The sequence below is a fragment of the Arvicanthis niloticus genome, chromosome 15, assembly GCF_011762505.2.
Source record: "Arvicanthis niloticus isolate mArvNil1 chromosome 15, mArvNil1.pat.X, whole genome shotgun sequence".
NCBI lineage: Eukaryota > Metazoa > Chordata > Mammalia > Rodentia > Muridae > Arvicanthis > Arvicanthis niloticus.
In genome coordinates this window covers 10,904,316-10,919,490 of record NC_047672.1, presented here as the reverse complement: position 1 = coordinate 10,919,490, position 15,175 = coordinate 10,904,316, and the positions used below count along the sequence as shown (strand labels likewise).

At 44.4% G+C, this 15,175-nt stretch overlaps 1 protein-coding gene across 1 annotated transcript in view; it reads left to right on the top strand.

The window, feature by feature from the left end:
• Creb5 (cAMP responsive element binding protein 5) overlaps nt 1–15,175 on the top strand; it is a 392,746-nt gene that overhangs the window by 144,851 nt on the left and 232,720 nt on the right. The window contains exon 5 of the mRNA XM_076913325.1: nt 12,943–13,115. Coding sequence (XP_076769440.1) covers nt 12,943–13,115 — 173 coding nt within the window. The remainder of the gene's footprint in view (nt 1–12,942; nt 13,116–15,175) is intronic.

Sequence of the window (15,175 nt, the reverse complement as noted above, 5' to 3'; positions counted from 1 at the left end):
AGTTTATCCAATAGCCAGTAAGTCTGCACATCCTGAAGCTGTCAGCAGGGCACACCGAAATGGAAAGGAACCCAGGAGAGGCTCTAGTGTTCCAGCTACCCAGGTATCACACCACAAGAACGTGAAGCTGCAGGGGATGACACCTAAGTAAGTCTCTCTCATGGCATTATCGTGTTGCTAAGCAAGTCAACTCATATATCCTGGTTGTCTAGGTAGAAAAATGCAGTTCCGAAACGCCCCCTTCCCTCCTGCCCAGGAATTTTGGCTGAAAAGAGAGCTGTGCTCAGTTTGGTGATGGCTTTATGGTACATAAACACCAGGTGCCAAATTCTTCCTTCTGTGATTCTCACATATAAAGCCCTTCTTATGCCAAGCCCGATTGTCTTGCCAGCAGGAATAGGAAGCTGTGGCCTCAGAGCAAGACTTTGTTTGGAGGGTGTGTTCCCAGGTTCAGAGGAGTGATGCTTGTCTGGGCTCATCTCTGTGGGGTGGGGCTGGGTTAACTTGAGCACACCACAGGACCGGGGCACATCTTAACTCTGCCTTCTATTGTTTCTCTCTGTCCTATCATGAGTTCTGAATCATGAGTAGATGAAGTGAGTTTATTTTGTTACTATGTGACCTTAGATGCTAGGCAATAAAGTTAGATATCTCAAGTTTTCCAGCTAAGACAGGTGGGAGGGAACAGAAAGCCATCTGTGTCCTTCTCTCAAACCAAGGTTTCTTGACCATTTGGGTAACTTTAATCATAAGGTAAAAATATTTATCACATTGCATGTCTCATTTGTGTGTGTGTGTGTGTGTGTGTGTTTTATTCACTTATTTGTGTTGATTTTCTCTAGTGAAACAGTATATTACAAATACCTTGCTTGTAAAGTAAGAGTGATGTGCATTTCCTAAACATGTAAATGTGTTCGGTGTTTGTGATTTTATTTTCAAGCTAGCTTCCACTCTGCTCTGTACCCTAAAAGGCTCATAGCACACTGGAATGATGATGTGACGGAAGAAAATTAGGTTTTAGAATAAAGGAGTGTGATGAGAACAGGAGACAGAATATTCCATAAAGAAATTAGTTCATGCTCTTAAAAGGGGTTTTAAAACATGGGATTTGAGGGAGAAAACTCATAGACCTACTCGGTGGAGAAACATAGAGCCAGGTGGTGTTTTTTATGTAGTTTTCTCTTCGTAACTCCTTGTTTTCAGGACAGGAATCAAAAAGAGTGTGGTGTGCAGCTTGGACAGTTATGAATAGGAAAGGATGGACCGGGGATCATGGATCAAAGAAACAGAATTGTAACTTTCTGAGATGTTCAGAAGCGTCTAAAGATGCTGCAGCAAGTTCCTGTAGGGGTATTGGGGGGCAGTGCAGGTGTCTGAGAGGCCACCAGTCTCCTGAGACAGTGTCTGGTCTCAAGGCTGTTAGGACGAAATGGAATAACAGCAGTCATAGGTGACATAATGCACACTTTGGGACATCTTAGCCATTCTGTGCAAATGGAAGCTACCTCTCTGGCTCTCTTCCACTTCTCTGGATCCCTGAGGATCTAGAAAATACGAGATACTACTGACAGAAGCGTTTAAAGCCTGGTCTTAATATTCATGCATGATGTCCAGAAGTTCCCCTGGGGACTATTATACCCAGTATGACTAGTTTCTCCTATGCTATATGGCAAATGCTTTTTTTTGCTTGCCATGCTCAAGAGAAAGGTGTTACCTCCTTTTATTGTTAGCCTATCGCCAAACACAGCAAACCCAATATCTCGCTGCCTTCCCTCTTGCATTGCTCAGTTTGGGTTTGTTTGGCTTCCAAGATGGAACAAGCCAGTTAGCATGGCAACTGGGAGGTACCTGTGCTCCAGGAAAGCTGGTGATTTCCAAAACATCAAGAGGCTGCTGAGTCCAGATGGGTCATTAGAGCATCATCAGAGCAGTTCTGTTCCCCAGCACTGAACAATTTACAAAGCAATGTTATTCACAGAGAGCCACTTGACAGGTTCTACCAGCCCAAGATGAAGTACCAGCAACTCATTCTCCATTGTCTCAGAGGAGGAAGCCTTGTGGCACATTTCCTTGCCACTGAGGCAAGTGTGTCTAGTTTATGGTAAGGTTATCCTGTTGTCAAATGCTCAAGAAGGTAAGTGTTCAACCAAAGCTCTAGGCAAGGTAGTTTCCCAGCAATTTCGTTGTACTAGACAACCCTCCCTTCCAGATCTTTAGCCCAGGAAAGATCAAGAGCTGAAGAAGAGCAGGGCTGGGACAAGGGGAAGCAAAGGCACCTGTCCTCTCAGGTCACATGTCCTGTGTGGCTTCCAAGAGAGTGTGATGGTTATGTTTCTGCTATGAAGCTCGTGATTGTTTTTGACAAGCTGGAGAAGTAGCTATCCCCATGGTAGTTTGATACATACTCTTCCTTTTTTCAATAAGTTGACAAAGTTCTGGCCAGGAAAGAAGGGAGATTAGTCATTCCAGATCTAGCCATTTGCCTCTTATAGCACCACCCGTTTCTTGACAACTGCTGTACATTGTCCTGCCTGCTTAATACTCACTGTGTGATGTGACCCTCTTGTTTACCCTATCCATGGTGGTGTGAGAACCTGCCCAGGTCAGTGCTGCCACCTGTTTGCCTTCCCTGTACCTTCTCCAGGACTCCAGGTCCTCACTTGCTTCTTTCTGGTCCTTGCCTTTGGCTTTCTCTGTGTTCACTTGGTGGCTCTGGTTGAAGCTGATGACATAGGATCCTTGGAGGAGACTGCTGAGTGCCATGCTGGCTGCGTGTGTGGGAAAGCCTGGGAAGCCAGAACATGTCATCTCTTTCTGTTAGGATCTCAGCCTTGAGGTGACTGGGTAGGACATGAGCATTGGAAAGTTGTGACTTTGTGCTTCTGTGGCATAGCCTCAGAAATTGCAACTCTTTGGTCAATTCAGCCAACAGATAACTTATTCTGTGTCAGTTATGGAAATAGGGAACCACAAGAGAAGCAAGTCAGAGGAACACTTCCCCGGACGCTAGAAAAATAGTGTCCAAGGTAAGATACAGCAGGGGAGTCATTCCGAGAATAAGGAGCATCAGAAGAGAGAGGGCAGGAAGGTTGAGTCTAGATACTCTGTGTGTTAGGAAAACGAATGAAGTAACACTGTCTCCCAAACAGCACTAGCTCTTCCCTTTATGTTCAAAGGAACCAAGTGTGGCTATCCTCCTTGTTTATATGAGAAAATACTGTTGATCAGTTTTCAAACAGGATATAGTTAGGCAGAGGGGGGCTCTGAGCTTGTACCGGCCATGGAGTGGAGGTGATGGTCTTCATATGTAGTGTGTGGTGGTTAGATGCCCGAGCGAGATGGAGGGTTCGGGCAGGAAGATGTGAGCTTAGAAATAGCGTTGAGGATGAGGCCAACCATGGGCTTTTTAATAGACGTCATTCTGAGCTGTAGGCTTTGGAATGGGGAGGGGTATTAAGAATGGGTGAGGTTATGTCGGCTCATTGATAGTGGGGTCTCTAGAGGTCTGGGAGGGATCTGAAGAATTGAAAGCTGGAATGATAGCATGAAGCTGGAGGGTCAGACTAGGAGAACATCCTAGGAATTCCCTCCAGAACTAGTGGTTTAAAAGAAAAAAAAAAAACCCAGCAAGATGATGTTGGAATCATGAAAGCAAAACTCAAAGCATTAAGTGAGTTCATGTGCTTTGTGTGGATTGTGGCCAGGTCTGTGGACCAGCCCACTGTCCATCAAAAGGCACACAGTCAGCCACTGACGATGCATCTCTGTTTCTGTTGTGTGTGAGCCTATGTTAAGTATCCATCAGTCCAAGTGTGTGTCACCTCCTTCTTCTCAGCACTCCCATCATCCCGTGAGCCACTGGCAGCAGCGAGAGGGCCCGTTTTTTTCTTTTTCATTTCCAAAGTGCTAACTGCACTTTGTGTAGATTTACTTAGCCAACATGCTAAGTAAAGACCCTGCCCTTGTCACTGAAGCATCCAAAAAGGAGAGGACAAGATGGCTTTAAAATTAAATAACTGCCAGTGTGTTCCAAGAGCCTTCATAGAAGGTGCATAGGCTGAGTGGAGAGCAGAGGAGGAAGGAAAGGATGCTGCAGAGTCACTGTTACTGGTAATTGTGGTGACAAGCACAATGGTAGTTACAGTGGATACCGAATATAGCCAACATGGCATTAAGCACAGGGCTTACATCATCTAATTTAATTCTTACCAAAACCTTTACAGGATAAGACTGCTCCTGTTTCCCAAGTGAGAAATTTAGAGCATACCAATGCTACATCTGGGCCTAAGAACATCTAGCGCTTGCTTACTGAATAACTGTATATAGGACATGTCTACTGAGCGCACACTACGAACACAGGCACTAGCTCTTCTTAGAAGAATGCAGCTCTGTCTCGAAGCAGCAAGAAGCACGGCAGGAGGTCAGAGGGAGGAAAAATGAGGCAGACAACAAGAAAGGGGTCTAAGGCTCCACAGAGAAGGTAACACTGTCTGGATCTTGAGGAATGAGTTGACTCCAGAGAATACATGCAAAGGTGAAACTGGGCCCGACTCTTAGAAACCCTGTGTACGTGCATGGTACAGGGGGAGGAGATGGGGGTGGGGGCGGTTTGCTGGATAATACTGCAAAGGTTGGTGGAGGGTGTCTTGTTAATAGCTTGGAGGCATATATAGAAGGTAACAGATGGCCTACAGGAGTCCCTCCATGCCACAGCGGAATGAACAGCTGTCTGGAAGGTTTTGAGCTCTGAGAGATCTTATCAGTGATTGGTGCATCTGATCACTTTTGATGGCTTTAGTCTGGTTTTTCTAATGGCCCCAGGAATAGCACCCACTGACATTGGCTCAATTCTAATTCTAGAGTTCGAGTACAGTAGAGAATTTTTTTTTTTGTCTTAACCCATGGCAATTATTTCAGTTTTTCTGGCTAATAACATAATACTACACCACAGAATGGGTAAGTGGTATCTTAAGGGGAAAGATCCTGCGTGTCTGTGTTCAAGGATGTATCTTGTTAACCGGATTCTGGAAAGGATCCCAGGGCCAGAGACAGATGTGGATTCTCTAGAGCCTCTGGTCTCTTTCCTTCTTATTAAACCACTAGGATTCAACCATGGGGTCCCATCCTGCATGGAATCACCTTGTGAGTCACCTTGTGAAAGGTTCGCCTCAAAATAGCACGGTGGGATTAAATTCTGCCTTGTATTCCTTCACAAAGAGAATGAAATTCAAGGTCATGAATCCTTGGAGGCACACAAACTATATCCAAGCCATATGAACAACACCATATGAACATATTAAGTGGAAACAGTGGAGATAATGTGGAGGAGATGAGATCAGACAACAAAGACAGTTCTGGGTGGGTGAATCTGTAACAGAAGGTGCGGGATCTCTGGGAGACACCTGGGAACTTTCTCACAGTTAAGGGTGGCACCTGAGAAGATGTTTATTGTCTGGGGTATTTTACTATGGTATTAAATGAGTAGCTATAAACTGCACCCAGGAAGAGCTCAGGTGCCCCACCCCTGTATTAGGGCAAATGACAGAAGTCTGGTATTGGAGGAGATTGTGACCATTTAGGTGGGTGTGCTCCTGTGAATCCTACAGACTCCAGACCGGAAAGGCCCCTGAGGGGACTGTCTACTTTTGGTTTTTTTGCAAGGAGCCAAGGCCACTGAGGGTTACATCAGCCATGATCAAGCTGTTTTTACTGTACCATCTTCCCCCAAGTCAGAGAGGAGCTACTTTTGCAAGCACAGTCCTCAGACGAGGACACTGGTCTTTGAGATGAATCAATGGTGTCATCCCAAGCCTTTTCAGGTATGAAGCTGGTGAAGGCATGGATCTGAAGGAATGGTGTGGTACACAGGCTGTGACTCTTAGGACACAAACTGGCATTACTTGACCACTCTCTCTGCCATTCACTCCAGGAGCCCAGACAGACTTGTTCCTCTCCAAAAGGAAATATTCTCATTACACGACATTTGCAACGGCACAGCTTCCTGCTTGTGATCTTGCTTATAGCTCTGAACACCTGGATCTAGGACATTCTACTCAGTCTCTCCACGCCTTGCTTTCCTCATCTATGAAACGGGGCTGTTCACATTATCCACCCATTAGCTGAAAGTCACCTTTGTATGGATTTTCTCATATATATTATTGCTGCCTAAGTGTCGAGCCATTATTAAAATGATTTCTATTCTTATTAGTCATGGGAAGAGCCATGAGAAGCTGCTTTCCCCACTCTGAGCTTCATGTTACTTTACTATAAGGAAAACAACACACTTTGCTATCACTCACTGTGCTGGGATAACAATGTTTCACATATGGTGGCAAGCCTATCATTAGATGGCTAACTCTGTTGTAGATTTAGGATGGTTGGGTTCTGGGGACTAAAATGGCCTGTCTAAATGATACAGAGCTGACCTTGACCCGATCGATGTCCATCTGACCCCATGCTCATGTCCACCTGCCCCCTGTACCTCATCCCTCTTAAAATTCTTCAGTAGCAAACCCTTAGAAAGTAAAGCTTAAACACTTAAACTTGCCAACCAAGGCTGGGGACTTTCACAGAACCCCATACTTCTCTCTCCCTCTCTGTCCTACCGAACTGGTGAGCTTCTTTGCTTGCACTGTGCATCACGCTTCATCTGACTCCACTAAGTGTGGAGGGAGGAAAAGAGGGAGGGAAGGAGGAATAGAGGGAGGGAAGGAGGAATAGAGGGAAGAAGGGAGGGAGGGAGAGAGAGAGAAAGAGAGAGAGAAAGAGAGAGAGAGAGAGAGAGAGAGAGAGAGAGACTGACTACATGGATGGACCCTGGTGCCTTTCCCACTTTGTGATTCTTCTAATTTCTCAATACCCTCAACTGTAGAACAACCTACCCTCTTAGCAAGACTGCCAACAAATACTGGCATAGCCACTGGTAGCACCAAAGAAAAACTCACGACCCACTACACCTCCCAAATCCCAATACTATCTAGAGGCATAGACCTGCTGTTATTCTGTGAACGTCGTAGCCGTCTTTTGGAGGCATTTCATTGGGTATTTAACTCTGGGAAGTTCTGGAAGTCTTCATGACTTCCCCGGGCATCATTAAAATGCAGACAGCTCCAAGATTGCACAACTTGGCTTGTAAATGCGCATCAGGATGACCCTGGATCTTTATGAAGAAACTTGTAAAGTCTCCACACCTGGGCAGTTGGATAGAATGTAGATTTGAAGATAGCATTCTGGAATCTTGTGGGAATCTTCCTTGGTTGGACTGTGTATGCTAACCTTGACTTTCATTTGCGGTCCACTTCCCTTCGTCCTTCATTACCACACCCTGAAATTATAGTTATTTTTTTTTAAGAACACTGATGTACATTCTTGTACACTAAGTTGGTTTTTTTTTTTTTTTTTTTTTTTTTTTTTTTTTTTTTTTTTTTTTTTTTTTTTGCGTATTGTGCTCCAAGCCCATGCATGCAGAAACAATTACCACTCTACCTCAGGCTCCCTGAGCTTGCAATCAAGACTCATTACTTCCCTGGTTCTCATCCCATTCACACCCTGCATGCCTCAGAACAACAATGAATTGAAAGCAATGCATTTCAGGGCAAGAATGGAGGAAGGTGTCAAGGGTAGGCTGAGAAATAGTGGTCAACGGGGAAAGTTTGGTAAAGTCTGTTTATAGTCCATGGAGTTTCCATTTTTGATGGCTAAGAGACAGCACCTTTATAGATCCTTTCCATCTGGCAGAATTTGGTCACTTTTGAAAGGTTCACTTCCATGAAAGCATGTGGCTGTAGGTTAAAAAAAAATCAGTTTTTAAGCCAATGAATCACAGTCTCAAATGTCTGTTTTGGATATTTAATGACTTGTAAGATTTAGCAGAAGAGACTTGCCGAGTGCCAGAGCTGGAGAATTAATAAACTATGTGATCCTGGCCCCCCTGTATAATGTTGAAGCTATAGAGCAAGGAGTTGCTGAGTGATTTATCTAGGTTACATGGCACCAATGGGGGTGGAGGGAGATTAGCATGGGAGAAACCAACTAACTCTCAAACCAGTTCAATTTCAAAAGCAGTATATGTACCTGATCATCTAAAACATGTGAGCCCATGTAATACCCATGCCTCTGCCATGGAAGAGATCTGGAAGTCATATTGCACTGTCTCCTTCCTGACACAAGTATCTTGTTGTAGATACAATGTGACCACAGATGATGGCCATTTGTCCTGGCTTACTCCAGACCTAGGGAGCTGGGCATTTTATGGAATATTTTATTTTGTCTTTGTATGTTTCTACATACTAATAAAAACTATTCTGACATAGTGTCAAATTTATATTTTTTTAAAGTATTGACAGATGGTGGCCAGAGGTCAGTAGCATCATAGGTGACGGTAATTTTGCTCTCTTTCTTAAAATATAGGCAATGATCCTTGTAGAATAACAACTACAGATGTGCTGTATAAAGCATCTACCATAGTGTCTGTTTTAACATAGACACACGAGTTGTAGTTATTATTGACGTCTTAGCATCATGATTGCATGTTCTGCACTTATGCCCTCTGGAACAGTGCAGACTCTGTCTAATCCTGCAAATATTTGAAGGCATTTAGCATGGCCCTCTAGGTCTTCCCCTTTTCAGACTAAATATTCCCTGGTTCCTGGGCCATTCTCCACGCAATGCACTTTGAATGCATTCATTACTCTCTTTCCCTTCTGTTTGTCAATTCCTCCCTTAAAATGTGGTGGCCAAATGTGGTCAGCCCAACGTACCTTACAGTGGAATAATTACTTCCCCTGATCAGGACGTTTCACTTCGAAAACAACCTAGATTTATGTTAGCATTTTTGGAAGCCAGATCACACAGTTGGCTCAGGGAAAACGAGATTCTGCTTTCCAGAACATTAGCCATCTCTCCCAACTTTGTGTCAACTGCAGATTTGACAAGCATGATTTTTATGTCTTCATCCAAACTGTTGATAAAGACGTCGAACACGAGAGGCCAAAGGCAGAACTTCATTTGAGGCACGGACTTCTGATCTTTTTGAACTGACATCTACCCAGTGCTGTCTGTTGGCTGACGTTGTTTCACTAGCTTCAAGTCTACCTAACAGCACTATCAAAAATAAATCAGCAAGATAACTCACTCCTTGTGTTTTTGAAATCGGATGATGAATTTATCTGGATGTAGAATGCTATTCTTTTTTATCAATACAGCAGATTTTGAATGCATAATTGGGACAATGTGAACTCAGAAAATCATTTCGTGTTTGAATTCCTACATAATGCTGAAAGAAAACAGTCACCTCCACGTGTGAAATGAGGATGCTGTTGCCAGATTACTTCTTTTTCCAAAGTGTTTTAAAATCACTCTCTGGGTCCAAGGGAAGTCAGCAGCATGCAGAGAGAGAGAGAGAGAGAGAGAGAGAGAGAGAGAGAGAGAGAGAGAGAGAGAGAGAGAGAGAGAGAGAGAATATGTGTGTATGAAGAAGTATTATGAAAGCATGGAAATATAATTCAGAAATTATTTTGTAGGACCTCAGAGAGAAACAGAACTCTTTCAAAGTTATTGGGGAGGATGTAATGAGAGGGCCTTATTCCTAGATAATAATTATTTTCTCTTTCATGATTCTCAGAAAAGGTTCTTAAGCTTTGGTATCTTGGGCTGAAACTGCATTCTCTAATTTAACATGCTATGCTTTCAAATAATAATAATAATAATAATAATAATAATAATAATAATAATAATAATAATAATATAATAATAAAAGAAGTGAATCAAGTTTCTTGTGGTGCCTGGTATGCATGGCAGACATAAAGAAGGTTGTTGCTCATTTGTCAGAAAGACCAGAAGCTAACCACTGAGCATCCTTTTGGTTTGGTTTTTTTTTTTTTTTGGCACCTTTCAAAGGCTTTCCTTTCCATTCTTCTGTCTTAGTTCTGACCTCCTTAGGTTCTTCACTCCATACTTGAGAACATGTTCCTTAATGTCTAAAACTCTATTGTTGTTAACATGCTTTCAGATTTCAAGGTGAGCAGGTGAGATGTTAGCACTCTCAAAGGCCAGGGAATAAAGGCAGAAGCGCCACAGTCTGAATAGCCCAGGAATATTGTCCTGTTCATCATCACTGACCCCCTCTGTGTTCACCACAAACCTACCTAGGATGCGGTGATGGAGTCACAGTAGAAAGCAGATTTAGTTTCTATTCAGTGTGATTGCGGATGATGGAAGAAATGGATAATATTCATAAAATCAAGAACAGCTTTAATCTCATGAAAACTCCTATGGAGGAAATGGTTCCCATCAGTAGAGAGGTGAAGAAGTTTCCCATAGAATGGACAGTCTGAGGGGTGAAGGGCGAAGTCAGAACCTGAGAGTGTCGGCGTCAAAAATAAACAATATTGATTGCAGGGTCCAACATGAAGTAAGGTTAGAATGCAGGCTGGAGAATTTCAGAAAGATGGTAGGAGGTACTAAGAACCAGTGCGAAGAAGAGTGCAGATGAACTAGTTGGTAGGGAGGGTCCCACAGCAGTCGGAGCTGTTACAAACAGTGCTGTTGGCATCTGTCAAAGCCATGCAGTGACTGAGGGTGGGGATGCTTACTGGGCACTGTGTGCAGTGTGATGGGTTATATATATTTGGTGTTGTGCTTGGGAAAGAGGAGAGGGAAGAGTCAAGTGAGAGCGAAGAAGGTCTCCCACTAGGGCAGAGGTTCTCAACCTTCCTAATGCTGTGACCCTTGAATGCAGACCCTCATGCTGTCAGGAACCTCAACCACATAATTATATTTGCTGCTTCACAGCTGTGCTTGTGCTACTGTTATGATCTGTGATGTGGATATCTGATACGGAGGATAAACGATAGGTAGCCCCAAAGGAGTCATGACCCACAGATTGAGAACCTGTCCTTGCATGTCAGGAAAGGAGATGACAGTAGTTAGGCATGGGCTGGTGGAACAAGACATGGAAATACAGAAAGGGGAAGGATACTTGGGCGAAACTGGATGGATTAGAAACTGCATCTGGAGGTGACAGAGAACTTTTATACGGGAAACTTTTATATTCTCCTCTGTGCTTACAAAGATGTGATTCTAAACATCAAATTGTACAGCTTCAGTGATACACAATGGAGACAGCACAATGACAAGACTTTCCAAGAAGGGTCAGAATTCTTCTAGGCTTTGGACATAGTGTTCAAACATGGGTGATTTTAATACGGAAAATGATTGAGTATCTTTGGGGAGATGAGCAATACAACAGATAACCCTCACAGTGGTCTCGACCTGGGAGTGCAAGGATGCTGACGTTCACCCATGAGAGGAACAACATAATGATGTTTATTTTCGTCATTATTTTGGTGACTTTTGAAGCTTTAGATCCCTTAAAGAAAAATGCAGCAAACCCCCGCCTGCACAGCCACCAGTCTCTACACACCACTTCCTTCCTTCTCCATTTGCCTAGCCACAGAGTTTCCTCATGCCAGCAAAACCTTCCAGTGTGCAAGAGGAGCTGTCGGGTCGTATGTATATATGTTTGAGCCTTTGGGACCCCGTGATGACATAGTCAACTCTCAGTCTAAGCCAGGTGCCCATTTTCCATGTGGACTCTTTACAAATTGTGTGGTCAGGGCTCAGAAATCAGAAACCCGGGAAAGGTGCCATGTGATGGGTGCAGCCACCCCCAGTACCTCATATGTTAGCACCGTCATTTAACACGTAGTGCAGGAAATCCTGGTCTTTGCAGAAGAAATTCAAAGGGTCACTTCATGATCTCCTTTGATTTCTTTTCCCCTTGGTAATACCAATGTGTGGACAGATATATACTTCTTTTCCTCAAGTGAATCGCAAGTGACACTCCATTTTTTCCCCGCATCTTCAACCTATTGTCCAATTGACCTCTGGAAGTCCTCTGTCCTTCTAGGCTGATCGACTGCACAGGGGTCTGCTGCAGACTCTTGCCTGTTGCCTTGATGGCCATGCACTTTCTCTTCCTTTGCCAGATTCTGACTTGGTCACATTTCAGCCCTCACGCCTTGACCAGTCCTCTTCAGTCTTGGTGTGCATTCCACCTTGTCCCACTGCCTTGCTTTTCTACTTAGTATAGTTATTTAACCCGTTTTTTTATTTTAGCTTATTTCAAACACCGTAGCTTCCATCAGAATCACCAGAAATCCATGCATGACAGTAGCCCATTGTGTGATTCAGATATTGCTTCTCTAGTCCGGAAATGTGTTTGTTGACGGGCTACTCTGCTCCGTGTACCAGCATTCCACAGGCTAGAGGACAGACTCACTCTTCTGTATTCCAGTGTCCCATGTGGCTGTCAGGAGGTGATTTTGTGAAGACACAGACATCTGTTGTGTTATTCTTGACACTGGACCCCCAAGGGCCCCAATTTGATCTATTAGAACCATCACATTTTAGAACCTCTATTAGAACCTACACATTTTACACGTTGTTTAGCACCATGGTTATAATCTGGAAAGTTATGAGATTTCTGGAAGAGAAGGTATGTGGTTGTAGTGTTGTAGTACAGACAGGCAGGAAGTCAGCCTGGTGTGACGCATACACAGAACAAGATGAGTGAAATCCACAAGCTCACAGCATCCCCGTGCTACCATTTTTTTGGTGCAGTGTGCATCACCCAGTCAGACGAGGTAGACACTAACCCTTCTCGCCCTCCACCACATGAGCCTTCCCTCAGGGTGGCTGGTGGGAGTATGCTCAGCACATATCAAGGCATTTTCAGGTATGTTTTACTCTTTGGGTAAGTAATCATTTTGTACCTCCTCTTAGCTGTCCAGGTATAACAAGACAAATGACCCCATGCCTTGCTAGAAGTTCTAACTCTGTTTAGGTAACATGATCAGATTTCCAGCTTTGGTCTTGGAGGTCTGGGGAGTAGATGAAACACTGGTTCCTTCTGATCTTTCTTTTCTTGTCTTCTCTGGGCAGAATATCTCCATGCATAATGCAGTCGGTGGGACCATGACGGGCCCTGGATCTCACCAGCTCGGCAGCACCCGGATGCCCAACCACGACACCAGTGTTGTGATTCAGCAAGCCATGCCTTCGCCCCAGTCCAGCTCGGTCATCACACAGGCTCCCTCCACTAACCGCCAGATCGGGTAAGGAGACTTCCTCTTTGTCTCTGGGAGAGCTCGGGCAACCTTTTGTATATCCTCCCTGGCTCTGGTACTTGGATTTGTTGTTTTTCCTGTCTGATACGATGCTTCCAAGAGGCTGGAGTGATGCTTCTGAGGAGAGAAGGAGTCTCCCTTTGCTCAGAGCTATTCTGATCCTAGATGTCGAGGGGAAAACACTCTTCATTATGTGACCTTATTTCTTCAAATAAGATTTGTGAATGGCAGACAAAAATAGTGTTATTATGCAGACCACAGAAGACTGCTCAGGACATACATTTGGTGGTAACAGCCCAGGCTCCTCCTCGCAGTGGGCCCCCTCCACAAAACCCTTCCTAGGAATTTTGCAGCTGCTTGGCTGGGCCACCTGTATATTCCACAACTGCCTTCCTTTCTGGTCTTTCTTCCCTACCTCCTTTTCTTGTTATTTCTTTCTTATCAGCCTTTCCTGGCTTCTCCATTGGCCCATACTTATTTCTGGAACAGATGAAACAGCATAAGCAGGGCCCTCCCCTCTCATTTATGGAACAAGGCAATATTGAGACCTTGAGGGAAACTGATAGAAGTATCTTGATATCCATATCATGTACTGGAAATTGTTCTCACTTCTTTACATCATATGACTGGTCCACCTCCTTGCTGCAGAGTGTGGTCTGACCATCAGCAGTGTGGGTATCTGCTTCTTAGAAATGCAGAATCCCTAACCTCCCCACTTCCTTATCTCCAGAATGAGGATGGAGTTTATCCTTTACAACCTCTAAAGAGAGGCACTGATTTCTTAGGCATACACTGCTGGGCATTGGCAATCGGCTGCCCCTAAAACCAGAAGGGGAACTTGTGGTGGTCTGTACACACATCCGAATGCAATCTGAATTCTCAGGCGACTACTAGCTGTGGTGACGTAAAACAAATTTAGATGCTTCCTTATAATTTCTCCTTGAGTCTTTTCCCTGAGAACAACAGTGGGCACAGGACAAAGCCTTGGCTCACTCCTTGAGTGCTCTAGAGTAGGGAACTGTGTCCCGGACTCTGTGTCTCAGAGGGACACCTAATGACACAAGAGCTGCAGGTAATGATCCCTCTCTTTGTCAGGGGCCTGTTTGGTGGCTCACTCAAAACACTGACAGTGAGTGTGGATGTCCAGGTGCTTGCTTTCACTTTGAAAAGCAGGTATCATTTTAGCCAAGTACCTCTGTTAAAGGTTTCAACTTGGAAAGCAAGTATTGTCACTGTCTCTAAACCACAGCGTCCTTGGAGGGTAACATGGCTTCATTTAAAGATGGTGTCTGCCTCTCGGGGACTCCTTTTCTCTTGGGCCCTGACTGCAGGCAGACAATTCACAGCTGGTCCGGCTAATTATGATTATTTTATTTTTCTTTCAAGGGGGGAAAAGCATAAAATGTGCTAGAGTTTACTAGCAGTTTTACAGCATTCCTTCCCCCCTGCAGCCCTTGCCTGCCCCTTGTACCCTTGCCCACAACCCTCTCTGAGGCCCTTAGTGTTCTCCATTGTTAACGCAGCACTGGGTTTTATGAAGCAATCCTTTTAAGGCTAGCACTAAATTTTAAGATGGGTGTTGACTCTGTCAATAATTTACCCAGCTGGCCCCAGACTGTACATTTTGGGTGACATTTGTAGGCTGTGTCACTCTGCCATTCTTTCTGCTTCTTGGGGGCGTTGTGTGTATCTCCTGATGTGTTCTAGGAGATAATTGTTACTTTTAGGACTCTGTCTCTCTGCCCAGCTTGGGGGAGGCTATTTCTTTTCTCCAGATCCTTTCCTGTCGTGCTTACTATGTTGATTCAAAACCCCCACATCCTGTCACTCCTGGGCTTCTTCTCCATGTGATCCATCCAAAGCCTTGCCTAGATGATCGCTGGGCTCAGCAAGACCCAGCCCTGCCCCTTCTCACCAGTGGACTGAGTATGGAACCCTAGGTGGTAGCATTTGGGGATGGTTGGCTCTTTTATTTTCCTCAGCAAAGAGGAAATGAGTGTTCATTTTAAAATACGAGTTCCCCTGGGAGACATCTGCAAATGAGCATT